This window comes from Colossoma macropomum, unplaced genomic scaffold (assembly GCF_904425465.1).
Source record: "Colossoma macropomum unplaced genomic scaffold, Colossoma_macropomum, whole genome shotgun sequence".
In the NCBI taxonomy this organism is placed as follows: domain Eukaryota; kingdom Metazoa; phylum Chordata; class Actinopteri; order Characiformes; family Serrasalmidae; genus Colossoma; species Colossoma macropomum.
Window position 1 is genome coordinate 27,658,654 of NW_023494802.1, and position 25,489 is coordinate 27,684,142.

Genomic DNA, 25,489 nt, shown 5'->3' on the forward strand with positions numbered 1-25,489 from the left:
AGAACATTTAGTAACGGCGGTTGTTTCGGACTCCTTGCCTGTGAGCTTATGAATCTGATAATTGCAATTGTGTTGAAAGAGTTTTCAAAGAGAACTCGGTCAAAACCTGGTGAAGGACAAGGCTTCTGAAAATGCGAGTGAATTATCTAATAATGTCATCATATCTTATACCAGTATAATGTAGATTTTGTATTTGAGACCTAAACATTGAACTGAACCTTCTTTTTCAACCTGTGCATGTGATGTTAATACATAAAGACACATGAAGTGGTCCAAAAAACTCCCCTCAAATACATCCAAACATCTCAGTCATTTTAAATCCTGACTCAGTAATGCAACTTCTTTCAATTTTAATAAAAAAACTTACATAGAATATTTTTTCCTTCCCTCATGAAGCTATTTTTTGAGATATGAGGTTTAATTACAACAGTGATGTGTATTATTAATTATAAAAATACATTTAGGTTATATATATGTAATACATATAGGACACATCCTAACGTTGTAGAAAGTCAAACCTGTGTGCGTCCGTGTGAGTCTACAGGTCAAACACGTACACATTCAAGATGATGCATATCAGCGTCAAAGGAACATGTCGGTGTCTCATTACGACAGGAACACAGATCTAAGTCTGTGTGTCTTCTGCTCTCAATCAGGTGCTGTGCACTTGACAGACACTTGGCAGTAGCCTCTCTCGGCCCGGATCATATTTGATTTGTCAAAGCATGCGAAGCTCTGCAAAGTCTCCGTGATACGACATTAGCGTTTTGCTGACAAACACGACCGGGCAAGGAAACACTCAGGTCAGACGCATAGTGGAGTTGGAGTTATTGGAGTGATCAGGAAATGAGCTGCTTTTGAAGACACTTTTACATTTGAAGTGTCTTACATTAAAATTTCATACAGTGATCTGCAACTTAACCTCTTAAACCTCTTAAGCCTGAGATTAGGAAAAAAGAAGCTTCCAGTGGTGATTCACCACAGACATGGCAATTTAGTCTAAGACTAAGATTAATCCATGTCTGGGAAACCAGCTCTAAGAGCCTGTATATGAGCCCACACTTCCGTTCTCTCTGCATAAACATATTAGTTTAAAGTAGTTAGGCCAGTAACTAGTTATTTTACTAAGTTACATGTACTTAAGTACAATATTTATTTGTACTTCTCAAACAACAATACTTTCACTTATACAGAAGTACATTTCTGAGGAAAGTAATCAAGAAACTATTTGAAGATGCCTTTTTAACTCCTACGTAAGGTGATTCCTAAGCTATTTTACAACTTACTGTGTCATTATTTCAGTGCAGTAACACTTGAGAATGGTTTTAGGCTAGAGGTTCACTGATGAATTTTTATGGCCAATTCAGATTTTTCTTTACAGCTAAATTAGCTCATGATCAATACATGAACAGCTCACACTGTGTGGGCTAGGTAAACACACTAAACACAGTAGTAACAATATTTTTTATTAACTAAAGTTGCAACATAATAACATAACTCTTTAAAGGGCCAAAGTATCATTTTAAATTCTTTGAATTTCAATACAATTTAAATAAAGTGCTACATTAAAAGGCAGAGGCACTGGCTATAATGAGCACTGAGTCATGCATAATTATTCTACAACACTACAGTGTGGGTGTAGCAGCTTTGAAATGCACCGTGAGTACTTATCTACCTCATGTATTTACATCATGGAATTGCAACACAGATCAGCCAAAATCAAAATAATAAGTGATTGCATGTTTGAAGCAAAAAACCCACCAATAAGAATCATTGGCTGATTCCGATTGTGCATCCCTAGTTTAGGCCACTTTATCCACTTCTGGTAGAATAATATCAATAACTGTAAAAATCATCAATAACTGAATAATAATCCTACACTCTTAAACTAGTGGTGCCACACATGGTTCTTTAAGTGATGCAATAGAAGAAACACAATGGTTTGGAACCACATTTGAAAGAGGAGATTTGTGAATGTGAAGAACCTTTTAAAGGTTTAACCTGTTATAGAAGTGTGTGGGAAAACTTTGGGCCTGCTGGTGGGCCCTGACAATTAAGGGGTTAATGTAAAAGTTCTATACAATTTGAAGGGTTCTTGCTGTAACCTTTTGATTATGTAGAGGTTCTTTAAACTTTGAAAAGGTTCTGTACACATCTCTTGTACAAAAATGGTTCTCTAAAGATTTATCCACTGAATGGTTCTATGGGGAACCAGAAGTGGATCTTCTATGCATTGTTCCAAACCACAGCTCTATTTTTAAGAATGTATCAGTATTCAAATGCAGCGCGATCTGGCTCTGCCTCTGTTACAATAATTCATAGTCATTACAGAATAATATTAAGATTAGAAAAAGATTAACAACTGAATAAGCCTATGGTTTAGGGGGTTAAACGGCCAGTATCTTCAAAGGTGCTCTGCTACATATAATTTCATGTTTTCAAGTTCCATGCAAGCACTGTCTCTATGTATGGCAACCTTAAGGGGTAACCTGTGTTTACACGTATAAGTGTGTGTGTGAGCATGTGGGGGGTGTTTAAAATCAATCACAGAACCAAGTGACAGGGGCATTTATCTTCGGTGTGGGCTAATGGGTTAATGCAGCCTACAGACTGAGCCCAGCGGAGGGTGCGCTGGGGAACGGCCCCCCGTCCACGCGCCGCTCAGTGTGTGTGCTTGTACGAGCACCGTTGCGTGTGTCAATCCTCCCGTGGAGCCGTGTTTCTTAAAGCGCCACATTTCGAAATCAAGCATGAATAATTAAGTCATTTCAGCAGGCTGCTTTAACGATACATTACATGAGAGGAAATAGGTCAAGCGCTTTGGTGTTGGAAACACCACCAGCGTGGCTCCTTACTGAGTGAAACCCCTAAAAAGGCCTTGATTATACTTTTATTTCAAAAATGATATCCCTCATATCGTCTCCATATTTGCCTGTGACCTGAAGTCCCTTTGTACTGCAGTCAAATTAGTGTGGTTCTCTTTATTACAAGGAAACAATATCAAGGTACAAAATGTGTACTAATTGGACATGATGTAAGACTGTGTTGGCAATGCCACAAGGCCTGAAGAAACAATTAACCCCCCATTATTTTGTTAAGAACATTGTGAGAAACTGGAGTGGGACTGAGTCATTTTTTTTGTCTGGGTCATATGTTCAGTCTGTCTTCTCACAACACGTTACAAAACCACCAAACAAAGATTCACATCTAGCAAAACAAAAGGACTGAATTAAGCACCCTCATAGTCAGACTGACTGCTGTATGAACAAGGTATCTGACTAGACATAATATGCAGGACTGCAGGTATAACATGCTGCTGTCCTCCTTACTGGTCAGATGCCTTAGATTTAATTGTCGCATGGTGTAATTTGATGTTATTTTGGTTCAGTGGTGAACCATTAGAGCTAGGCCTTCTGTTCAGGCCATAAATGTCACAACTTGGTCTATATATCAGAAAAAAAATTCCTCTACGATAATGCTAACTTCGGCTGGGGTCTCTAATGGATTCCAGTAGTTTGTTAGCGCTAAGCTAACAGAACATTTTTGGCAGGTCTAGATTAAACACTGACATTCAATGCTTCTAAAACACATTCCATGTTTTATTTGAAGGTTGTGACAGACACGGTATATATTTTACCTTGTAGCAGTTTCACAGTGAGAGGCCTGGTATAGAGCTGCCACCAATCTTTTTCCATTTTGTACAACCTTCATTGATTAGGCAGCTGTTCATATTTAGTCACTGACATATCTAGGACTTCTAAAAGGCCTAGAGTGAAGTCTGTTCTCATAAAATTGGTCCCACCCACTTGAAATCAACATGGGATTGGTTGATACCTCTGTCAATTCTTAATGAAGCTGGAAGTTAATCTAAAGGCCAATTAATAGTCTAGGCGACAAGTGTTTCTTGACAGTTCTCGCAGTGCTGTAGGCTTTCATAGTCCTGCGCCAGCGACAAAACATCAGAATAGAACATCATCTGCAGTTTCTATTATAACTTGTATGACGATGCAGCTAATGAAACAGCAGTGAAACTGCACAAAACAGTCTGAAAACAGATGCTACAGTGAAACTGCATTAACAGTAGGATTTTAAGCTGCAAGGTTGTTATGGTAACCAGAAATGCTGCTTGTTTTCCACATCTCGTTGCAGGGTTGACAGATTCGCGTTTTTCCCCAAAATTCTGGTTCGTCTGAAAGTGCAGTGTGGAGAACAAAACCATGTTGTGGGGTGTGTTTTCTGCTTGGACTACTTTTCAAAAATGAAAATGAGAACAAATCATCTTATAATAATGTACAACCCCTATTCCAAAAAAGTTGGGACGCTGTGTAAAATATAAATAAACATAAAAAACATTTGCAAATCTCATAGACCCATATTTTATTCACAACAGAACACAGAACACATATCAGATGTTGAAACTGAGACATTTTACCATTTCATGAAAAATATTAACTCATTTAGAACTTGATGGCAACAACGCATCTCAAAAAAGTTGGAACAGGGCCATGTCTACCATTGTGTAGCATCCCCTCCTCTTTTCACAACAGCCTATAAACAGAAGCGAGTAGACCAATTGCTGGAGTTTTGGGAGAGGAATGTTGTCCCATTCTTGTCTGATGTAGGATTCTAGCTGCTCAACTGTCCTGGGTGTACTTTGCCAGATTTTTCGTTTCATGATGCGCCAAGTTGTTTCCTATTGATGAAAGGTCTAGACTACGGGCAGGTCTGCTCAGCACCCAGACTCTTCTTCTGCAAAGCCATGCTGTTGTGGTGGATGCTAGTGTAGTTTAGCATTGTCTTGCTGAAATATGCAAGGCCTTCTTTGAAAAAGACACTGGATGGCAGCATATGTTGCCAAAACCTGTATATTTCGTTCAGCAATAATGGTGGCTTCACAGATGTGCAAGTTACCCATGCCATGTACACTAATGCTCCACCATACCATCATGGATGCTGGCTTTTGAACTGTGTGCTAATAACAAGCTGGGAGGTCACAGTGTCCATGATTTCCAAAAAGAATTTCAAATTTTGATTCATTGGACCACAGAACACTTTTCCACTTCGCCTCAGTCCATCTTAAATGAGCTTGGGCCCAGAGAAGTTGTTCTGAATACTGTTTATATATGATTTCTTATTTGCATGATACAGCTTTAACTTGTGTTTGTGGATTGCATGGTGAACTATGTTTACAGACAATGATTTCTGGAAGTGCTCCTGAGCCCATGCAGTGATTTCCCGTACAGAATCATGCCTGTTTTTAATGCAGTGCCATCAGAGGGCCCGATGATCACGAGCATCCAATATTGACCATCAGCCTTGTTCTGTTGTGTACAGGGATTTTTAGATGCAGTTTTTCACAGGTTGATGAACCTCTGCCCATCTTTTCTTCTGAGAGACTCTGCCTCTCTAAAATGTTCTTTTTTATACCCAGTCATGTGAGTTAGTTGCAAATAACTCCTTCAGCTGTCTTCTTCATTAGTACCACTTACTTTTCCAGCCTTTTGTTGCCCCTGTCCCAACTTTTTTGAGATGCATTGTTGCCATCAAGTTCTCAATGAGTTAATGTTTTTCATGAAATGGTAAAATGTCTCAGTTTCAACATCTGATATGTGTTCTACGTTCTATTGTGAATAAAATATTGGTCCATGAGATTTGCAAATCATTGCACTCTGTTTTTATTTACATGTATTTAAATAAAGAGATCCTCCTGTGCTTGACACTGGATAGCAAAGTAATAACACAGGAATAAGATCTGACAATTAATATACAATAGTGAATACAGAGAAAGGAAAAAAATGAGCCTGTCATTAGAGAGAAGTATTTAGACTAACCACTGATAACTGATGACTACTGTTAGAAGCCTATCAGAGTAATAAATGAGAAATAGATCTCTTAAAACCTGTGACTGTTACTGACTAGCTGTAGTGTGTTACTGTTACACTCACTGTTACAGTCACTAACTACTGTTAGAGGCCTGTTAGACACAAACTGATATCAGAAAAAGATGCCATCATCTGACATAGCTGTTGACATCAAAGCTGACAAAAGAAGTCGCCTACTGGAATAAGCCTTTATCAAGGTCTATGTATTACAGGTGTAACTCCAAACACTTCAATAGTACAGCAAACTGAAAATAACTCTAACTTCTAAGGGTTAAAGTTCATCCAGCAATGCAGAGATGCTACTGAACTGTATCTCCAACCTGTCCAGTAACTTCCTGGTGGTTTGAAATAAAATAAACACAGTAACACAAATATAAATACAATGTTTGCATAATGCAAAAGAAAAGGTCACTATTCTGTGCTTATGCAGGCTTAGTGGCTGAAGCAATATTTGCCTATTACAAAGATTCATTATGAGGAGCTTCTGCCTCCATTTTTGATATTTACTTCTACATTTGGTTGAATAATGTCATTGCTGTCTTTGGCAAAGCTGTCAGTGGCAACATGAGATACTGTGTGCATTTAATCAAACAGCTATCTTTGAAGGACATTCCAAAAAATTACATGAAATTACATGAAAATCAAATGCAGAAAATCCTAGTCAAGTGTTAAAGTTCTGCAGTCTCCAAAACTGGGACTGGTTTGTTATGACTGTGAATTGCATTCATTTGAATTACCACAAACAAGGCTTGTGTTGAATATTTCAACCCTTAAAGCGCCGTGGCTGGCTATTTAATTCTGCTCGTGGTTCTCTTTTTTTCCACTTTTAATTAGGTTATATGTATTAGATTTTCAAATTAAGCATCTGCTGTTAACAATATGCATATGTTGTTGTTCTACTTTGAAAATTACGGGTCTCCAAACTTCAATCACCGGCTGTCCGTCTCACATGAAATTTCAGCTTTGAATCAGAAGCAGGTTCAGATTCCCCAGGCCTCGGCTCTTTCATCATGGAGAGCGCATTTTAATTAGCACGCCAGCACTGCCGATTTGCAGCAAGGCTGCGGAACTAAACAGTCAAAAAAAAATCCAACCATGTAAATGAAGCTTGTGTCGCCTTTATTGGAAACAGTTGCAAAAAAGTTCCTTCTGTCAGGCAGCACTGGCTTATATTTGAGGGCCTATGTCTACAATTCATCAGACTCGAGGTCAGAGATTATAGTTTATGTCGCTCTGTTGTGCCATGCTGTGGGTATCCTCTATTCGTCTATCTATACAATGCAATCACAAACTCATGGCAATGTTTGATTACGTTGGCAGTGATTGGAAAACCCTAGCCTGAGATGGCTAGATTGCAAGCATGTTTGTGAATCAAAACCATATTTTTCACATGAGGCATGGGGATGTACGCAGTGCATTGCTTAGGAATGCACACTGTGAAAGCTTCTTTCGGAAGTCATTTATCCATGACAGGGCTGGTTCAGTGTTACAAAACAAAGAGGAAAAAGAAAGAGAAGCTAAATGAAAAGACTCGGCAGGTCATCCTTTGATAAAGCACTTGCCTGTTGATATCTGGCCTGACTGCTCAAACCATATAGACAAAATACCCCCATGTGACTCCAGACAGGGAAAAAAATGCTCTAAAACTCATAGGCCTGTGAAAAGACTGGCCATGGTCATTGCTCACATGGGCAGTTGAGGGGAACAGGTGAGGAGGGGTCACTCTGCCAGTGGTATAGAATACTTAGGTGGAAAATGGTGATGGGAGTCAGAATGTGTGTGCGCGCTTACGTCCACGCGTGCTTGATAGCTGTCCCTACACAAAGCTTTTGTACTCACCAGTTGTTAAAAGCTGTCAGACAGGTAAGGCCAAAGTGGAGCTCAACATTGATTGATTGTCTGAGTTCACTTCAAGTTCATGGGAGGTCTCCACCATCAAGCCACAGTGACTGGCATTCACACGTCTCATATCAGAGAGCGAAAGAAAGAGAGCAAAAAGAGAGAGACACAGAGAGAGATAGAGAGAGAACAGGAATCGAATAACGTCATTGCATAACAGATTAACAAAGGCAGTATCATCTCTCTGTATGACACAGCTATCATTTATCACGCAGCTATAGGCGAGGGGGTGCGCACTGAGGTCATCCGTGGCCTGTGAGTAATAGCCAGCCATTTGTTTATCTGTGACCTCAATGATCGGCGATGGGGAGAGGTTGGGACACAAAACCGCGGGACAGCAAAAGAGCACATGGGACAGGCAGCTCGCTCCCTTCATCTTACCTCGCTGGACTACAATAACAGCTGACAGAACTGAAATTTAGATTTACAGAAGCCTTGCGCTTTAGTTTGTGTTTTTGGTTGGTCTTTGTTGGAGTAGGTGAGCTCCATCTTCAAATCAGAAAAAAATAATGTTCCTGAAAAGAGACATACTTAAACACTCGTTAGGGCTCTTTGAAGATTGTTTAAGTTTGTTTACATCTTGTATTAGCGTTTCATGTTCGGATTGTATCTGAATATATTTTAGCAGGATTCCATTTATATTTTTCACTAAAATTTGCAGTTTTACTTTATTTGGAGAGATGTCTTGTACATGCTTTTCTTCTATTTAACTTATATTCAACTAAATATATGGAAGCTTTAGCGAAAGTTTGGCCAGGAAGACTCTCATGCTACATCATTCATTCATTACTCCTAACCTATTACGGGCCTGTGCCTGTCTTTAAAATGAATTGACTTACGTACTGCTGCTCTCAGGTGCGTACATTTTGACGTTCCCCTCCTTCCTCCCCAGCACTACCAGTTGGGTCCCTGTTTGGTTGTCTGGGGGGGTCTCAACACTCCAAGACCTGGACCGAGGATGGGGCCTACGCCAAAGACTCTTTAATTTCTACTGAATTGTTATCTTTCAACTTGTAAAGTTCCATTTATTGACGATATAAAAATTTTCCTCCTACACTCTTGCCTCCTGGGTCTATTTGGCAGAACTATTAAATACCTAAATTTTCCCTAACACTAATCCTAATCTTAACTTCACCCCAAAACCAAAACTTAACCCTGGTACTAATCCTAACCCTGACCCTAACACTGTGGAGAATTTTACCAGATATGTTCTTAATACTTTGAACATCTATAGATAATCTATTGTGGGCTATGTACACAAAGTGTATCCAAATGCATCACTAGTGTGACCACATGAAGTCCAGTTTAACTTTAAAGCATATCAATGTTTCTGTTTTACTTCCGTTTACCTTTTACCAGTTATGATACGAATCAGCAAGCTTGCTTTTTATTGGTTCAAAGGTTTCCGATTAATTCCAGCCTCCTCTTTATCCTCTCTCACATTTCCGCTTATGTGATTGTACACAAACATGGAAAAGGCATTTCCATTTTGTGTTAAATGTGCTCAAAATCATCCAATCCTAATTCGTCCTGGGTGCGTTTACACCTGGCTTTAATGCAGTTCAAATGAAATCTGAATGTAAACCAATTACAAAAAATGCATGTTGACGCTAGAAGTAAACAGTCTGTTATTGTTTTGCTTTAGATTTTTCTTCTACCTTTTCTTTTCAAACCTAACTTTAACAAAGCGTGTAACCTTTCAGAAGCTCTTTCAGCCTCACTGTAAATCTATCAAAGCAACAAAAACAACAAAAAAGGCAGAAACACTGGCCCCTCTTTTTTTGCCCTCCTGGTGCCTCGTCCTCATGTTTTCGCTGGCCTCTGTCTCTTTAATAAACTCGTGCTTATCTAGTGTAACAAATGTCTAGCTGCCATCATCAAGTCCAGGCGAGGAGGGAGGAGTTTTTAATGTTCAGTTTGCTCTATGGATCGATGTTCGCTGGCATCGCCTTACCCTGCCTGCGCGTGTGATACAGCTAACAGTTATTTCACGCGAACGCTCCTTTCTCTTCTTCTTTTTTTTCTCTCTCTCTCTCCACCTTTCGCGAACAAACTGAGACGGGGCGTTTGACAGAGCTCGTCCTTTGGGCTTCTGCTGGCGGGGTGGGGGAAAGACACGGAGAGAGAAAAGAAAACACAGTCCGCCATAGATCTAAAAGAAGGTAAAAGAGAGAGCGAGAGAGAGAGAGAGAGAGAGAGAGAGAGAGAGAGAGAGAGAGAGAGAGAGAGACCGTCCTGAGTGACACCTGATTTGACAAGGCGGCGAGTCTGATACTGGATTCTACGGAGGAGGAGGCGAAGTGCGTGAAAAGGGCGAAATAAGCAGAGCGGCTCTTTCTTCTGTACGGACTATTTGAGAGCGCGTACGAATCTCACCTGGTTTGATTTGTACGCGAACGCAGCGCGAGTTCAAAATGCCAAGGAGGAAGCAGCAGGCGCCGAGGCGAGCGGCGGGTAAGGACCAAAACTGACACCTATCATTCTTCTCCGCGGCAATTTTTGTCCCTCCACACACCAATTTCACCCGCATTTTAACACAGGGACGCGTCCGTTCTCACACCGTGGACCTCATCGCTTCAGAATCCGTGAGAAAGTAAAACTCCTCAGTTAGCAGTGCGGCGTGTTTAACCGCCTGTACGCGGCTGCTGACTGACTGACTGACGGAGGCTAATGCGAAAACGGCTCGCGCGGCTTCATCTATGGATTTTTAGGCTAACGTTGCTTTACCGTCTCTCGGGGCATGTTTACAGCCTCCGTAAGCTTTAGGACAAAAAATCATCTCACTGTTTTTTGAACAAACTGTGGGCTGAGTAGTTTGTGACTTTTAAAAGTTTCGAGTTCAGAACTTTATTCGTGTTTTTTTTAGGCTAGGTCCGAAGCCCACAGATAGCCAACGGCTCAAAACTCGGGCTCACGAGAATGATTTTTTTAGATGGATGGGCCGCTTGGATCCTAGTATCAGCTGAACTTCCTATGAACCCTTAATATCTCATACACAAACGGAGACACACACACTCACACACTCGCGCGCGCACTCTCACGGCAAGGCCTACACACTCAGAGAGAGAGAAACAGAATGAATGAGGACGACCCCGTTAGTGTTTATATGAGCAGTTTCAGCTCTCTAATCCTGAAGGGAGAGGTGAGGAGACACAGCAGTAACATTTTATCGGCTTCTCTTCGCTTTCATTTTATCTTTTATCGTAACCTAACCTTCGTAATTTTCACAGAAATAGGAAAGCAACATTTTAAAATCTGTTTTTATCCTCACGCTGTGACGCCACGTTTATTGACTGATTCAGTTCTAATAGAACCATAATGAAGATCTTGGTCACTTGTGTTATGTATGACCATGGCTCTCCAGTCACATTGTTTCTCATCGTGTCTTTATGTGTTTGTCTGTGTTCGTTGTGTCCATACAATTACCCAGAAATCCCAGAAAAGAAAAAGCAAAGCAGGGTCACAACATGTAAGGAATGATCATTTTCTTTAAAGGACAGCGAAATAGGACGTAAAGTGAGGTATACTGTAAAGTGTAGTTGAGTTTAAACACTGTATCCATGTGTTGTGATCACAGTCAACATTTCTGTCTCTGGTGCCTCGCTGACTTTACACTTTCATGAGGCGTCAGTCAACTATGAAAAGAGAGAATGATATCGAACGTAAATGCAGAATTACAATAAAACTCTAAACTAGGCATGCAAGTGCCTTAATATTCGTGCTTAAGAATTGTTTGCTTTATAGCGCACTGAAAGCCATGAGGCAAGCGACATAGTGCGTCTACTCCTTTAAAATTTTACTAATAATAAATAGAAAAGTAAATCTATTTCATTCTGTTTACAGTACAAATGATCAATTCCAAAGAAATGTGATAATCAAGAACTTTAATTGTATAAAAGTCAAAGTTCTGGAGGAAAGCATGTGTTGTTGGTTATTTTTGCTGCAAATACTGTGATTCATTTATTTACTAGTTATTATAAGGAATCGTGGTTTTATAAAGGCTATGAAAACAGCTTGTACACGGGGGTCAGATAGTTCAAGCAATGGCGAATCTTTCTGCCGCCTTCTGACACTGAGACCCTCTAACCGTCCCTCATTTCCTCAAAGTGCTGTCTGTACACACACATACACGTACGCACACACGTACATACGTCCCCTCCCTCCCCTAAAAACCCCTTCCCTCAAACAAAGGCAGCGCGATTATTGGGTGAACTTTTCTGCAAAGATTCCTGAGCGATCCTTTTACACGCTCTGGGCCTGCTCGCCTGTAATCTGGTAAATGTGTCAGCCCTATGGAGAAATAAGCCTTCCAGAAGAGTTTCTTCATTGTTGAGGTAATTGTCTCCTCTTTGACAGGCACATTCATCAGTGGCTTAATGGTCAATCAAAAGTTGGCAGGCAGAGTGTTTTCATTCTTTCCTATCCACTACATTAGGAATACTTAATCAAAATGTCTCCCGGTAATGGCTGTGAAGAGTTCATGACTGACTGATCCGTTGTCTGCGCCGATAGAAAATTAACAGCTCGGTGCAGGAGAGATGTGGGCCCGCAGATAAACAAATTGTGCATTAATATTTCATCTTCAAGACCTGGGATGTGCTATCAGCGGCGGAATATTCCGGGGCCTGTGTTGTCATTTCTCTCTCTCTGCCCCCCCATCCTCCCCGTACCCTCCCCTTTCCTATATTCTTGAAGGCTTTTTGCAGCTGTAACTCATTTCGCTTGATGACTTTACTGGGGTTATAGAGAGTGACGACAAATTGATTACCTGGCAGAGCAAGAATGGAGCAGGGAGAGACGCGGGCTGACACTCATGTTATAATAATATGTTTAATGATGTGTGGAGGGGTGAACAAGGAGAGAGAGAGGGGGGAGGTATTAAAATAAGACCGGAGAAGATGCAAGGAATGAGTTCATTTTCATTTTTTTTGTGTTTGCAGTCCTTGAAGATATAGTGGGTCTCTTTGGGTGAAATGGCTGTTATTGTGTTATGTGTGTGCGAAGTGCTATCTGCAGCTTATCGTTCCACACTGAAGAAAAAAAAAAACAAAAAGCACAGGCTCTCAGGGTAAAGAGGCCTCCCTGCTGAATTACACAATTAATATTTGTTGTGTGACTTTGAGACGGTCAGCGTTCACGTGAAGGTCAGACATATTGGATTTACTGTGTGTGCAAACAGAGAGTTAAGGATTACTTATATCAGCGCTATGAAATAAACTTGCTTGGACAACCTCTGGGCTCTTTGGATAAAAAAGAAGCGACCCAACTGGAGTCATTTTCGTACAGGAGCGTTTGGTAAACCTGGTCTAAATTAAGGAACTGATTGTTCATGGCGGTAATGATATCATCAAACAGGTTTCATTTCTTCATAGTAGAGTTATTATGGCAATGTGGCGAGGCCTGTACATTGTTTCCCAGCCTCAGCAGCAATTCCTCTTATCGGCCCTACAATAGCTTCTGCTTCAAACCGTTAGCCCAATTTGCTGTTAACAAGATAAATTGGAGAACAGACAAAGGCATTAAGTGTTGCCGTGCCAGTAAGTGAGTGACAGCGGCTTCTGGGAATTGGCTAGCTGCAAGTCCTCCTAAGTGGTCTGTTCTGGAAACATCCAAGGATCAAGGCAGATGTTGTTTGTCTAGTCTAGGTAGAAGAAGCAGTCCAGTGCAGTCATTTGCCTAAGAGCCATTTAAGCTTGGAGAGAAAAAATGGTGTTCAGTACAGAGGCATGGACACATCTGCCCTATTTCTGCTTTTTAATGCCCTTTTCTTGCCGTTTTGGAATTCAACATTACTTTAACAACCTAACGTAAGTGTGTAGTGGAGGCACAAAGCTAGAAAAATAGTATGCTTAGCTGATGGTGTTATGCTGAATAGCAGTAAGAAACGTTTGGGTCACAGCATTCAAATTCAAAGCTGTCTTTACAGGTCCGTTAGCCTCGATTAGTTGCAGCCGTGCTCCCTCCTCTGTTGTGCTAATTCCTCTTTGTTTGTTTATATCGCTATAATAGTTCAACCACAGAAGCGCTCATCCTGTTCTGTGGCTATGATGTCATGGTATTTCCGCTAGCCTGCCTTGGCACTGGTGGGCAGGGCTAGCTGGATGCATATTGGGAAGGCACTTACTGTGTGGCTGAGAAGGAGACAGGGTGGTGCTAAGCCTAGGTGAGAAGAAAGAAGACTCATGTGCCCAGAGCGCCATGCTTTTTATTTCTGCGTGGTTCAGGAGAAGAGGAGGAAAAAAGAGTCTTCTCTGATTGGTCCCGAGGCAGGCATAGGGCCGCCTCGCACCCTGCCACCTCAACCGCACGTTCACCTCTCCTTCCCTCGGAGACCTGCGCCAGTTTCCAGGCAAATGACACAATTTGATACGGCGGTGGGGCAATTGGGCCAAATAATGTTTCTACACGATCATCCCTGTGAGAAGTAGAAAAGGCTATTTCTTGTTATGATTTTTTTTCATCATTAAGCACGACAATAGTGAGGTTATGGAGAGACTTTATTGCACCCAGACTAAAACTCATTACTCCTGCCAGACATCCAAGTATAAAAGAAATTACAAAATGGTATTTTGTCCTGGTCTCCCCAGATAGCAGGCTCGGGAGATTGAGGTCGGAATGGCAGTCAGGGAGAGAGGAAAGGCAACTGATCTGTGTCGATTCCTCAAGTGAGAGCGAGACGAGGGGGAAAGGGCCTAACGATGACACAGAATGCCTTTTGTGTGCCTGCTATTTGATTACCGGCAGGAATTCTGGTGGTGTTGCAGTGCGCGACAGCGGCTGAAATGATCTAACCGGACGCCAAGTGCACCTGCCAAATGTGAGCTGATCTTTTAGCCATGTTGGAGAAGAGGGGCTGTTGTCCATACAGGCCCCTCACCAGCTCTTTCGGAAGCCTTTTCATAAACCCTCCCACCCTCCGCGCAAAAGAGAGAGAGGAACAAAGATTTGGTGTGAAACTGGAGATGTAAGCTGTTGTGCTAGGCTAGTAGTTGACCCACCTCAGGAGCCCATATGGCTCCAGAGTTGTTCAAAACAATCACTGTGGGCTCATCTTACCACCTCCAGATGGATTTCAGATGGAGTGTCCATGTCAGGACAAGAGCTGAGGGCTGGGATCAAGTTTCACAGTTCTGTCATATTTACCCCAGTTCATTGTGATAGGATCCTGTTGATATGAACACAAAGCTTTATTCGGCTTTAAAGGTGTCACGGTCACAAGGGTACAACAGGAACATGTTGTGCCCATTACCTAATACCCAAGATTGTTCTGATAGCTCTTTCTGGAATTGTTTTTTTCCACAACATCATGTGAGTTATCATTTTTATTAACACGCTGGTGAACTATGAAAGAAAAAACATAGTTTCCAGTTGTTTAAAGCATCGTCATTGCTTCCTGCAGTAGACCATACTGTGTTAATGGACGTGTATGTGGTTGTACGCATATAGTTGTCCCAGTGCAGTTAATGTATAAAGACTGCTTGCTAATCCATTAGAAATTCCTTGTTAACCTTGAGTTTCATTACTGCTTGGCCTACCTCTGCTGAAACAGAACCTCACTTTCTGGTCACAGTGCATCATGTGCAGATAGAGAAAAATACAGTGTTGCTGGAAAAAGATAGAAACTTCATTAATCTGAAAATTATCCACAGTGTACCTGATTTGCTTCCAATCAAGTGCTTAATGAGTCTCAATTAAGATTTATTATGCAAATTAACCCTCGCCTGCTACTGTCTACGGGTGCAGGAGCTACGACAATATTTTGCTAATGGTGCAATCTGTAACAATTAGAAAGGCAAACTTTCACAAGACTATACTTAGCAGTGGGGCAGAAGGTCCTCAGGTAAAGGTGGAATTTATCATGTTATCAGGCATTCTCTGCTTCACTTCCTCCATCAGCGCTCATTTTCTATTATTTATTTATTTTTCCTGAATCGTGGATACATTATATTGACTTGGTTTACGTATGCAACAGTAAGTCAGTGTATTTCCCATTCTTGTGGACAAGTAGATTTTGTAATGGTGTTGCATATTTGAATGAGAGAGAGAGACTGTCAGCTTGTTTTCATGAATCTTATTTAAAATTTTAATTTCATACTATCATTAGACCTAAGCCTTGACTAAGAGGCATCTCGGCGAGATATTTAATTAAAGCATCTGTGAAAATCGTATTGATTAATGTAATAAACGCATCGCTACAGTACACATCTTGATGAGAGTGCCGCAGCTAAATCTTTGAAGTGGTAGTATCCTGACCACCTCGCTGGCCAGCGTCCAAATAGAGCCAAGTCGTGAACCCCCGTGCTTTTTGTGTCTTCATTTAACATGGCCGCTGATGGCTTCTTGACAGCTTTATTGCTGACACGTTTAACGGCGAGTCATGCCACGCAATTACATGGGAACTAATTTGATGAATCAACTTGATATTCGCCAGTCTTGGCTGACCTCTTTGTCGTATCCTCTCCATTTTCCCCTGGAGGTCAGTGGGAGCTCAGCTCACACATTTTCACCAGAGCAGTCACTGTTCGCGATGATGATAATTCCCATTTGACCTTTTATAGAGTGCTTTAAGATAAGTACCAATATATGAAAACATTGCATGATATTATTGGTGGCCGATATTGCAAAAATATAACCTAAAACTTTCACAAGATGCTTTTACAATGTGCAGTATGCATCATGATATTTTTCTTTGGTAGGTTTTGGAGGTTTGGTAAGTCAGAACTGACAAAAAAGAACTAGTTGTGCCACATTTTAAAATATTATTAAAAAACTATAAATAAAACTATAAATGATTTTATTCAGCATTTCATCTATTATACTAAATCTAATTAAACAGGACAAGTACAGACAGCACCCACAATATGCTTAGAAAAGCATAGTGTGATGTGATGTAATCTGTAATGATAATGATAAATGTTGCTCATCCTAAAGTGTTGCTCATGCTAAAAGAATAGGCTTTACATATTGCTAATTTCGGATTAACTATAAAATTAATGCTAAATGTACACAATTTTCTTAACTAGAAGTCCATATTCTATCTCTCAAATTTTATATCATATTGCTGTGCTGCTGCAAGACCAGTGATGTTTCCTCAGAGAAAATTGACATTCCATTTACACAACCGAGAAAATCACCAGTTTAGGTGAAAAATTACAGTTTATTGCAGTTTAAGTGAGATGATGTTTTTAGCAGTGGCTCCTAAGCCAGACAGCTCATTTTTACCAGTGAACTTTCTGGTACAAATGCTGTAACATCACTGTGAAATGTCAATATACTTGAGCTTTGATACACCTCAAATGTCACTGTAGCTCATGTGCAGATGATAAATGCAACTCTGAAGATGAACAGCAGAAGAGCATTTCCACATCTTCAAAGCAAGACAGTTTAGGGCGAATATTTAGGAGTATATTATCTTGCATCTGCTAAAACAAGTTGCCCAGTTAATTTATGACTCATTACATTTTTTTATAAAAATTATATCCATGTTTTGAAACTCGCATTGCTAAAAGACATGAAACATTTAAATAGACTAAGTCTGCCATAATAAAATGTCTTGTTTGTGTCCTTGCCGGGCCGTGAGCGCACGCCTGCATGCGCTGCACCATTCTTCTGAAACTAACAGCTTAATTGAAACTCATTAAAAAGCAGTGACAGCTTAGGTGTCCTTGTAGGATATAGAATAATTCAGTTGTACTTACAACTTGATTAAGGGAACTCGATGAACATATTAATGGTTAGAGGCATTGTGCACTGTGCAGACTTTTAACAACACCGTGTGAGGAAAAGTTTAACCATTTGTTGGCATCGTAAGGCACTCATTCAAGGTTTTAGGTTGCTTTGCTCTGGCTACTGCAGTTACATCTCAAAACTGAATCGTGTGTACTTTGGTACACACTTGTCCATTGGTTATAATAAAAGGAGTGATTTTTTATGTATCGTACGGTAGGTTTTAGCAATGTGAGTAGTGATACCAGCATCCAGAACTGATTATTTAATCAGTCTTATACATTCAAGTATTCACACATATCTGAAAGCCAATTAAGTGATGTACTCAAAGTAACTCTGATCACAAAGTAATTACAGAAATGAACGTTACCTGTTTGAACTTTGAAAAAATGAAAATATGACAAGCTGTGTTTTATTGTTAAAAATTGGTACTATATAATGATGCCTATATAGGCATGTTATATTTTACCACAGCACTCTGCAGTGGAATAAGACAAGTGAGTAACTGTCATTTTTCATTAAATCTTATTTCTCCATATGTCTTGGCTTTGTCTATCTGTTGCCATACGTTGCTAGAGGAATTCGCTTCCTGAATCATTTTAGTTGAGAATGAACAGCAATAGGAATTTGCGAAAAACTGATGGTCCTTATAATGAGTATATGAGTAATATACTGTAATTTAGGGAAAGAAAATAAATGTGGGCAAACCAGCGATATTATGCACTGTTATGCTGATCTGTGGAGATGAACTCGCAAAAGATCTAAGATAATGTAATTTCTCCAATTAATTGCTGTGCCTTCTTGAAACACTTTCCAACTTAGCAAAAGCTCCAGTCATTTTAGTGATTGGTTGAAACAGTGGAAATTATAGAAAGGGAGCTTTGCTAATGCCCAGCCGACAATAACTGAGACTCACCCATGATACATAGGTGGAAACTGAACATAATATTTGCACTTTCATACTGTAAGATTAAAAATTCTTTTATTTTGTAAATCAATAAGCACAATGAGTGCCCATTATCTCTCTGAAATAATTTGATGCTAAATTTAGCCCAAGAACATTTGTAGACTGAGAGGCTGTCACAGTTGAAATATAACTCATTTGAAATATCTCAGAATATTTGTGGACTTTTCTGTTTCCTCAGTGAAACTTTACATGGCACACTGAGAAGAACTGCCCACGAACCAAATCAAAACCCCCACACATCTGGTCTCATCCCTCAATATCAACATTCCTCTGACATTTCAGCGAGCACGTCCCACCCCTCCTCACCATTTTGTAAATCTGAAAGGGGGGATTTCCTCAAAGGAGGGATTTATGGCTCCGAGCTGGCTTCACATGATTGATAGTGCACAGTGGAGCCTTTGTACAGGAAGACGCATGCCTCATTGTGGGCCAACTGTATCAGTCTGAAACAAAACACGATGCCAGGCCTTCCAGTTCTCTCCTTTGACTCAGCCAGAGGAGGTTCCAGTAACCCTTATGTGGGTGTAGCGTTAAAGTCACTTTCTGGATGTGGAAAGGTGAAAAAGGTCGCGGGCCAACACGGCAGAATGCCGTTGTGACGAATTTAGTAACTCAGATTAGATGATGCTTGTGAGTAGGTGGGGATTTAATCTTTTCGCTTCTAAAAACTGACTGAGATGATCTCACTTATGAGTGTTTTTGACGGGTTAAGCTGCGAATTGGGTGTTGTTTTATGTACAAAAGCAGTGTTGTCACTATTTGTACAGCAGAAGTGTGAAAGTATTGGCACATTCTGAGGGGTCGAAAGTTGAACTCTTGTGAAGAGCCTTGGCGGTTTATCATGCATCCTTAAATCCGTGGAATTAAATAGATCTGTTTCCTTTTTTTTTAATCCACTTTCTGACTTGTTGTATGCAAGATATAACTGTACACGTTAGGGCTGCACAATATGGAAAAAAAAAACACATTACAGATTTATTGACACATATTACGATTGCAATATGTTTTGCAATATATTTAACCCCTTATACTCCCAGGATTATTACATACTAAGTGTTATTATTCAGTAACAACATGTTTGCTAAGAATGTGAATGCCTTGAGACTGGTATCTGGAATATCTGGAATGTGCTTATAGCACATAAGAAAAAAGTTGGAGGACACATTTGCATATTACAGCCTTCTGTGATGCCAGCATCCAGTAATGATTAACACACAGTGTGTTGTGCAGCCCTATTACAAGTACATTCCATTTAATAATGGTTAGGGTTTCACTTTGGCCATTCAATTCTTGACTGTTAGCCATAGTGTGTTGAGGCATCTTTAGAACATTAAAGTGGAAGCTACTAACTCCTGAATGATTGAATCAGTGTGTGCAGATGCTGATGCTGATCCTTCTGTCTCCTATGGAATCCCAGGTATCTTCTTTCTCTCCCTTCATCCACTCTCAGTTCATTTTTAACCTCACACTTTCTAGAGCCCTCTCACTGGGGCCACACACTCGTCTTTTGACCCATCAGTCAGTACCCTACTCCATCTAAGTTTCATTGCACTTAGCCGTGCAGCTGTTCCAGCCAGAACCACCGTGGAGGCCTGCAGCAGTCGGTGGCTGGGCCTTGCAGACAGATTGGCTTATTTGAGTGGAGCCATGTGTGGCTGTCCTGAGAAGCTGAAGGCCTTGCTGGGATAAGCGCTCTAATACCTGCCATTACGCTGCCAGAGGGAGTCATTAGGACTCGGCGGATCCGTTGCAGATCACAGGCAAATGAATGCCGGCCCTCATTCGCTTTTTCCGGACGACTCCCTTCAGGGCCGCAATGAGACCCCATGAACCCTCTGGGTGGTGCTGGGCGATATATCGACTAAGGTGGTATATCGGTATTGGTGTCACACAGCAGTATTGATTTTTAGCAGTAGCTATGTTGGTCTGTAATTTTCTGGGTGCTTCAATGTTGTAATAAAATGGTTTAAAATGCATTAAAAAAAGTAGTAGATTCCGTTTAATATAATATTAATATTGCCTTTAATATTATATAGTATTTTAATATAATGGAACAAAATAGTTCAATCAAAACAATCTGTCAGGTCAAGATATTTAGCATAGCATACCACTGCTTGGGATACATATGGTCATTAACTTCAATAATGCAGACCTGAACGTGTGATACCATGGAATTGGGACGCATTTGGAAAATATAGAATTTTATATTATAATTCATCGCCCAGCAAAACCCTCATGTGCTGGCACTTCTCTGCACCCTCCTTGCTGCCATTGATTCTACCTGTTCCTTACTGCATGTTGCTGATTGTACACATTTCACTAAAAAGCTGTAATGATGATGGGCATTTTTAGTATATGCTGGCCATGTGAGGTTGTATTTGGACTGGTTGTTGTACTTTAATATATAATGCATGACGCATGCACCTCTGCTCCGTCTTTGTGTTAATGTGCTGATTTGGCCAGGTTAAACAATAGCACGAGATGCTTACTTGAAGCATATAAGCTTACAGCATCAAAGCCTATTTCCTTAGCTTTCTGTTCTGAGGTCAGTTATGTGGTTTGTTTTAAAAGGTATAATCAGGCCTTTTTTTGGAAACATATGGTTTTTTCGGAGTGGGGGAGGATATGTTTGTTGCTGACACAATGTTTTTTTTTTTTCTCATAGCAATTTGGAAAAATGCAGAAAGCTTACATGGTAAAGCAGGCATATATGATTTGTTCGCTTTTCATATTTGTGTTTTCTCTTCATTGCTCCATGTAGCTGTATTATTTGTAGTCTGTTGAATTGAATAGGAGAACATGGGTGGTTTTCCTTTAAGCTAAGGCATATACATGGTTCAGCCTAGTGATTTTTTAGGGGGGAGAAGAGTGGGTTCTAGGGGGAAGGCCCAATCCATAGCAAGCCTCTGACATCTTTGTCTGCATCTGACACACCGTCCTGAGGCAACTGGCGCGGATAGATCCATGTCTCCCTGGTCAGCAGTGTCCATAGGGTAGGCATAGAGGTCACTCTTATCATCTTTACCGCCTGAGGCATTGAGACCAATAACTACAGCTCCATCTCAATGCGATTCAGTCTTCTGCAGTTCCATTAGCTGCTACCGCTACGCTTAATGGGACTAGAGAGCTTTCTGGCTGTATTATATAATTCACTAGTGTCAGTGAAAATGTACTGCAAATATCTGCATTGGCACAATGCTTCCGTGAGATGACGGGGGAGGGAAAAGCGGTAGAGGTGTGTGTCTATTTTAGAGAGGGACTTCCTGGTGATCGCTCAGATACACCAAACTATGTGCCAACCTGCTAGCAGATGGCCGGTGGATGACGCAAGCTTATTAGTGTAACGACATCCGCTTTTTTTCCTCAGCAGACATCTGGAGCATGTGCTATGATACAAAAGATTCAATTGATCCAGTTTTTGAAAGAGTTGCAAAACATGGCTGATAGTAGACACAGCACCTGTGTAGTGTTAGTATAAACATAAAAATGGCCTCTGTGTTTTAGGCCATATTTTATAAAAGCACATAATCAGAGTAGAGTTGTCACAATTACTCAATGGAAACAGTGATTCTCAGAGCATATCTCAAATTTTCCAACTGTTGTCTCTTACAGTAAGAAACAGAGCCTGATCGACAGACCTATAGACAGTCATATGCAAGTTTGGCCCCCTTTGTGAAATTACACGTTGTTGATTTCTTGGTGAAAATGAGTACACATACTGTACAGAGAACACGCTTCTGCACATTATAATACACAATTAGCATTTATCTGCCGAACTTAACATATTGGGAAAAAAATAAACTATGAAATGTGGCCTGTGAAAAAGTTCAGGCACATTTTATAATTATGTCATTTTTTTCTCTAGAAAATTCAAAAAGCATGTAACAAAACATGACTATGTATGTTTTTTTAGCTTTTAATATGGACCTTCTAGTAGGGGTGGCGAGTGTAAGAATGTTTTATTGTTATAGTGATGTTACAGCGTCACAGTATACTTTTTTGAGCACATCATAGACACCTTCAGTATTTAACGAACGCTGACCTCCTGCATGTTTTAATATTTATTACAGCACAGGATTTAGTACAGCACAGTTCGTGAACAGTTTGTGGTTCTTGATAGATTTTTAAAAATGTGGCACTACTTTTTTTCAAACGTATCAAACCTAAAAAAAAAGGTAAATGTCATGATGCATATTGAGCATTGTGAAAATGTCCTGAATTATCTTAATGTTATATTTTTGCCGTATCAGCCATCCCTGCTTTCTAGAGATATTTTTTCCAGTATTTTTAAATGCTTGAAAGGCTGTGCATGGTTTATTGTTCAGTTAAGACCATTTTTATTGTTAAAACTTTTAAAAAGTCTTCTCATTAAAATAATTGATGTAGTGATCACTGATATAATCCCATTGCTTTATAGTGCTTTAAGTTTTGTAAATTTCGTTTTAAAGATTTGGTTAAAGATTTTCAAATGCCATTAGCATATTAGACAATCAAGCGACTTCAGCCACACTGTCTTAGTGTACTGTACATGTGAGTTTAGGCTCATTCTTCACAGGATGACTGTGTATTGTATTTGACCTGGCTCTGGCCCCTGTGCCCTTGTTTTGTTGGGACCCAAGGGGGGGCTCCCGAAGCCCTGATTCATTCCTCACTGTTTCCTGTCTGCTCGGCTTGAGCTGATCAATCACAGAGATGTATGTGTGTGTCACTGCACACATGTGGCCACCACAGCACCTGCTAGATGCCCCTGCACTGAGATGCTGTCAGTTTAGCTGCTTTTGACTAATCTCCCCGTTTGACATGTGTGTACTTAAGGTTTTTTAGTCCAGTGAATTTGCATGCATTTCTTGAAATGTTTACTGATTAATTGTTACATATCAGGCAGGTTGCAGAGGAGAAATGTTTGTGCATCTGCTTGTTCTGTGTTTTGTGTGTGTGCCTGATTTTTGTGCGTGTTTCAGAGCATTTGTACGTGTCAGATGTGTGTGCCCTGCCAGAGAGTGCTCAGGCAGCATGTGGCAGGGGCCCTGTGTGTGAGGTAGCAGGCACTGTCCAGACGCCTCCTTCAGGGACCTCATCAGGCTTCGTGTTCCCTTCCCCTTGCGCCTCGGGCCATCCATATTCATTTCCTGCACTGATTTAGTCGCAATGAAGAGAGAAGTCTGCACCCCCCTCCCCACCCACCGCCCCCTGCGCCTGCTTTCCTGCCTGCTACCTTGCATGACAACACACAGTAATTGTGTTGGATTAGTATGATAGTACAGTAGACCTGGGTCAAATACTTGTTTACATGAGCAACATTCTAGTGTTTGAGTTATTCGAGGCATAGGGGCCGCCTGCTGCCACTGACTTTAATGGATTATGTGCGCAGTACAGTAGTAATACACAAAGTTCATTGGCATAAAAATGTACCAAATGACATAGAAATTAATATTGCATAAATATAGCATAAAAGCATAGTGTTCATATGATCTAGAGCGTAGTACTGGCATACAGACATAAAAATATGCCATTCTTATGAAATAGAGGGTAATGTTTATTTAGAAGTATAACATTTTTGTGTGTCATATTTTTACGTGAGCTTGCCTTAAATTTGCTTTTGGAAGTAATCAGATGTTGTATGAATCGTATAGTAGAAGTAATATAATACACAGTCTTTTGGAAAGGTTTATGCGTCATTGGTCAAATTACATGTTTCTGTTGCAAAAATAAGCATACATCCCTAAAAGGGAACAAACTTATGCAAATTTTGAGGCAGAGTTACTATTTGTTTGCAGAATTTTGCATATTGGCAAAAAAATAAAGCATAAAAATTGTGCACACACAACTTGAAAAGTTGCAGAAAAATGCCATATATAAGGTTGCTCTCTGTAGAGAATGTTTTAACATACTTGAAGTTCGAAAATTAACAAAACATGTAGGCTAATTTGACGAAGGCTGCACATAACAAATAGTTATATTTTCAAAAGCATCAGGCTAGAACTATAATTAATGACTCCCTAAACCTAATTTGCCAATTTGTGTTTTAAATATATTTAAATGTTCCTCAGATTCAGAAATAACAGCAAAAAAAGAAGGCAGTAGCTGATGGAAAGGTGATCAATTTGACTGTAATTTACACTTTTAACAGTTCCAGCTAAGCTAAATATGAGTCATGTATGTACTCTTGGGTTCGTTATTCTGGCATGCCTTCTTTTTTTAAACATTTTTGATGTCCTTGATCAGCACTGTTCTTAGTGTCTGTCATTTGAAACAAAGAGGAGATGTGGCGAGGCATTGTTGGGCTGGATGATATCATTGCATTAGCTGAAGTGAAGTGAATCAAACCCGTGATTAAAGTGGTGGGTGTATCTTTTTTGTTCTTCCAGGGGAGGAAATTGATGGTAATAAAAAAGAAGTCAGATGACTTAACTCTGTAATTACCAGACTGGCTTTGATGATGCTCTAGTGTTTGGTGTGTCTTCTCCAAAGGCTGCCTCGGTTGAGATTAGTTAATCCTTTCTACCAGCTTCACAAAGGCTGTGGAAATCGGACTGGTGTGGTATATTAACTCTAGACATACGTTGGTTACTCTAATTTTAAATATGTTTCTTCTGGTCGCCTGTTTTGACCACACATACAAACACACACACATACACACACACACTCACAAAGGTACCTCAGGCTTAGATCATGAGTGGTAGGAATGTGCTCCTGCCTACAGGCATGCTGAGTAGATAGAGTCTGTGGTTTGCAAACAGCCCACATTGATCATTATTCATGAAAGGCAGTCATATGAAGGCTCAGCCTTATTTCCCTGAAAATGCGTTGCTATTGCTGAATAGAAAGACAGTCTGAATAAAACGGTTTAGTCAGACAGGCAGCATGCACATGACCTTAAGTGTGTGTGTGTGGTTTGTGCATGCGTCCATTTGCTTGTCCTGCATAACTGAATGCTAAAGATGTCCGATATGGCAAAAATATCACATTGCGATACATACGTAAATCATATTATTTACAATATTTAGTCTGAGGT

At 40.3% G+C, this 25,489-nt stretch overlaps 1 protein-coding gene across 1 annotated transcript in view; it reads left to right on the top strand.

Moving 5' to 3' along the window:
• The first annotated feature begins 9,682 nt into the window (after positions 1 to 9,682).
• Positions 9,683 to 25,489, top strand: part of LOC118822427 (teashirt homolog 2) — a 54,107-nt gene continuing 38,300 nt past the window's right edge. Inside the window, exon 1 of the mRNA XM_036591477.1 lies at positions 9,683 to 10,235. Coding sequence (XP_036447370.1) covers positions 10,196 to 10,235 — 40 coding nt within the window. The 5' untranslated portion in view covers positions 9,683 to 10,195. The remainder of the gene's footprint in view (positions 10,236 to 25,489) is intronic.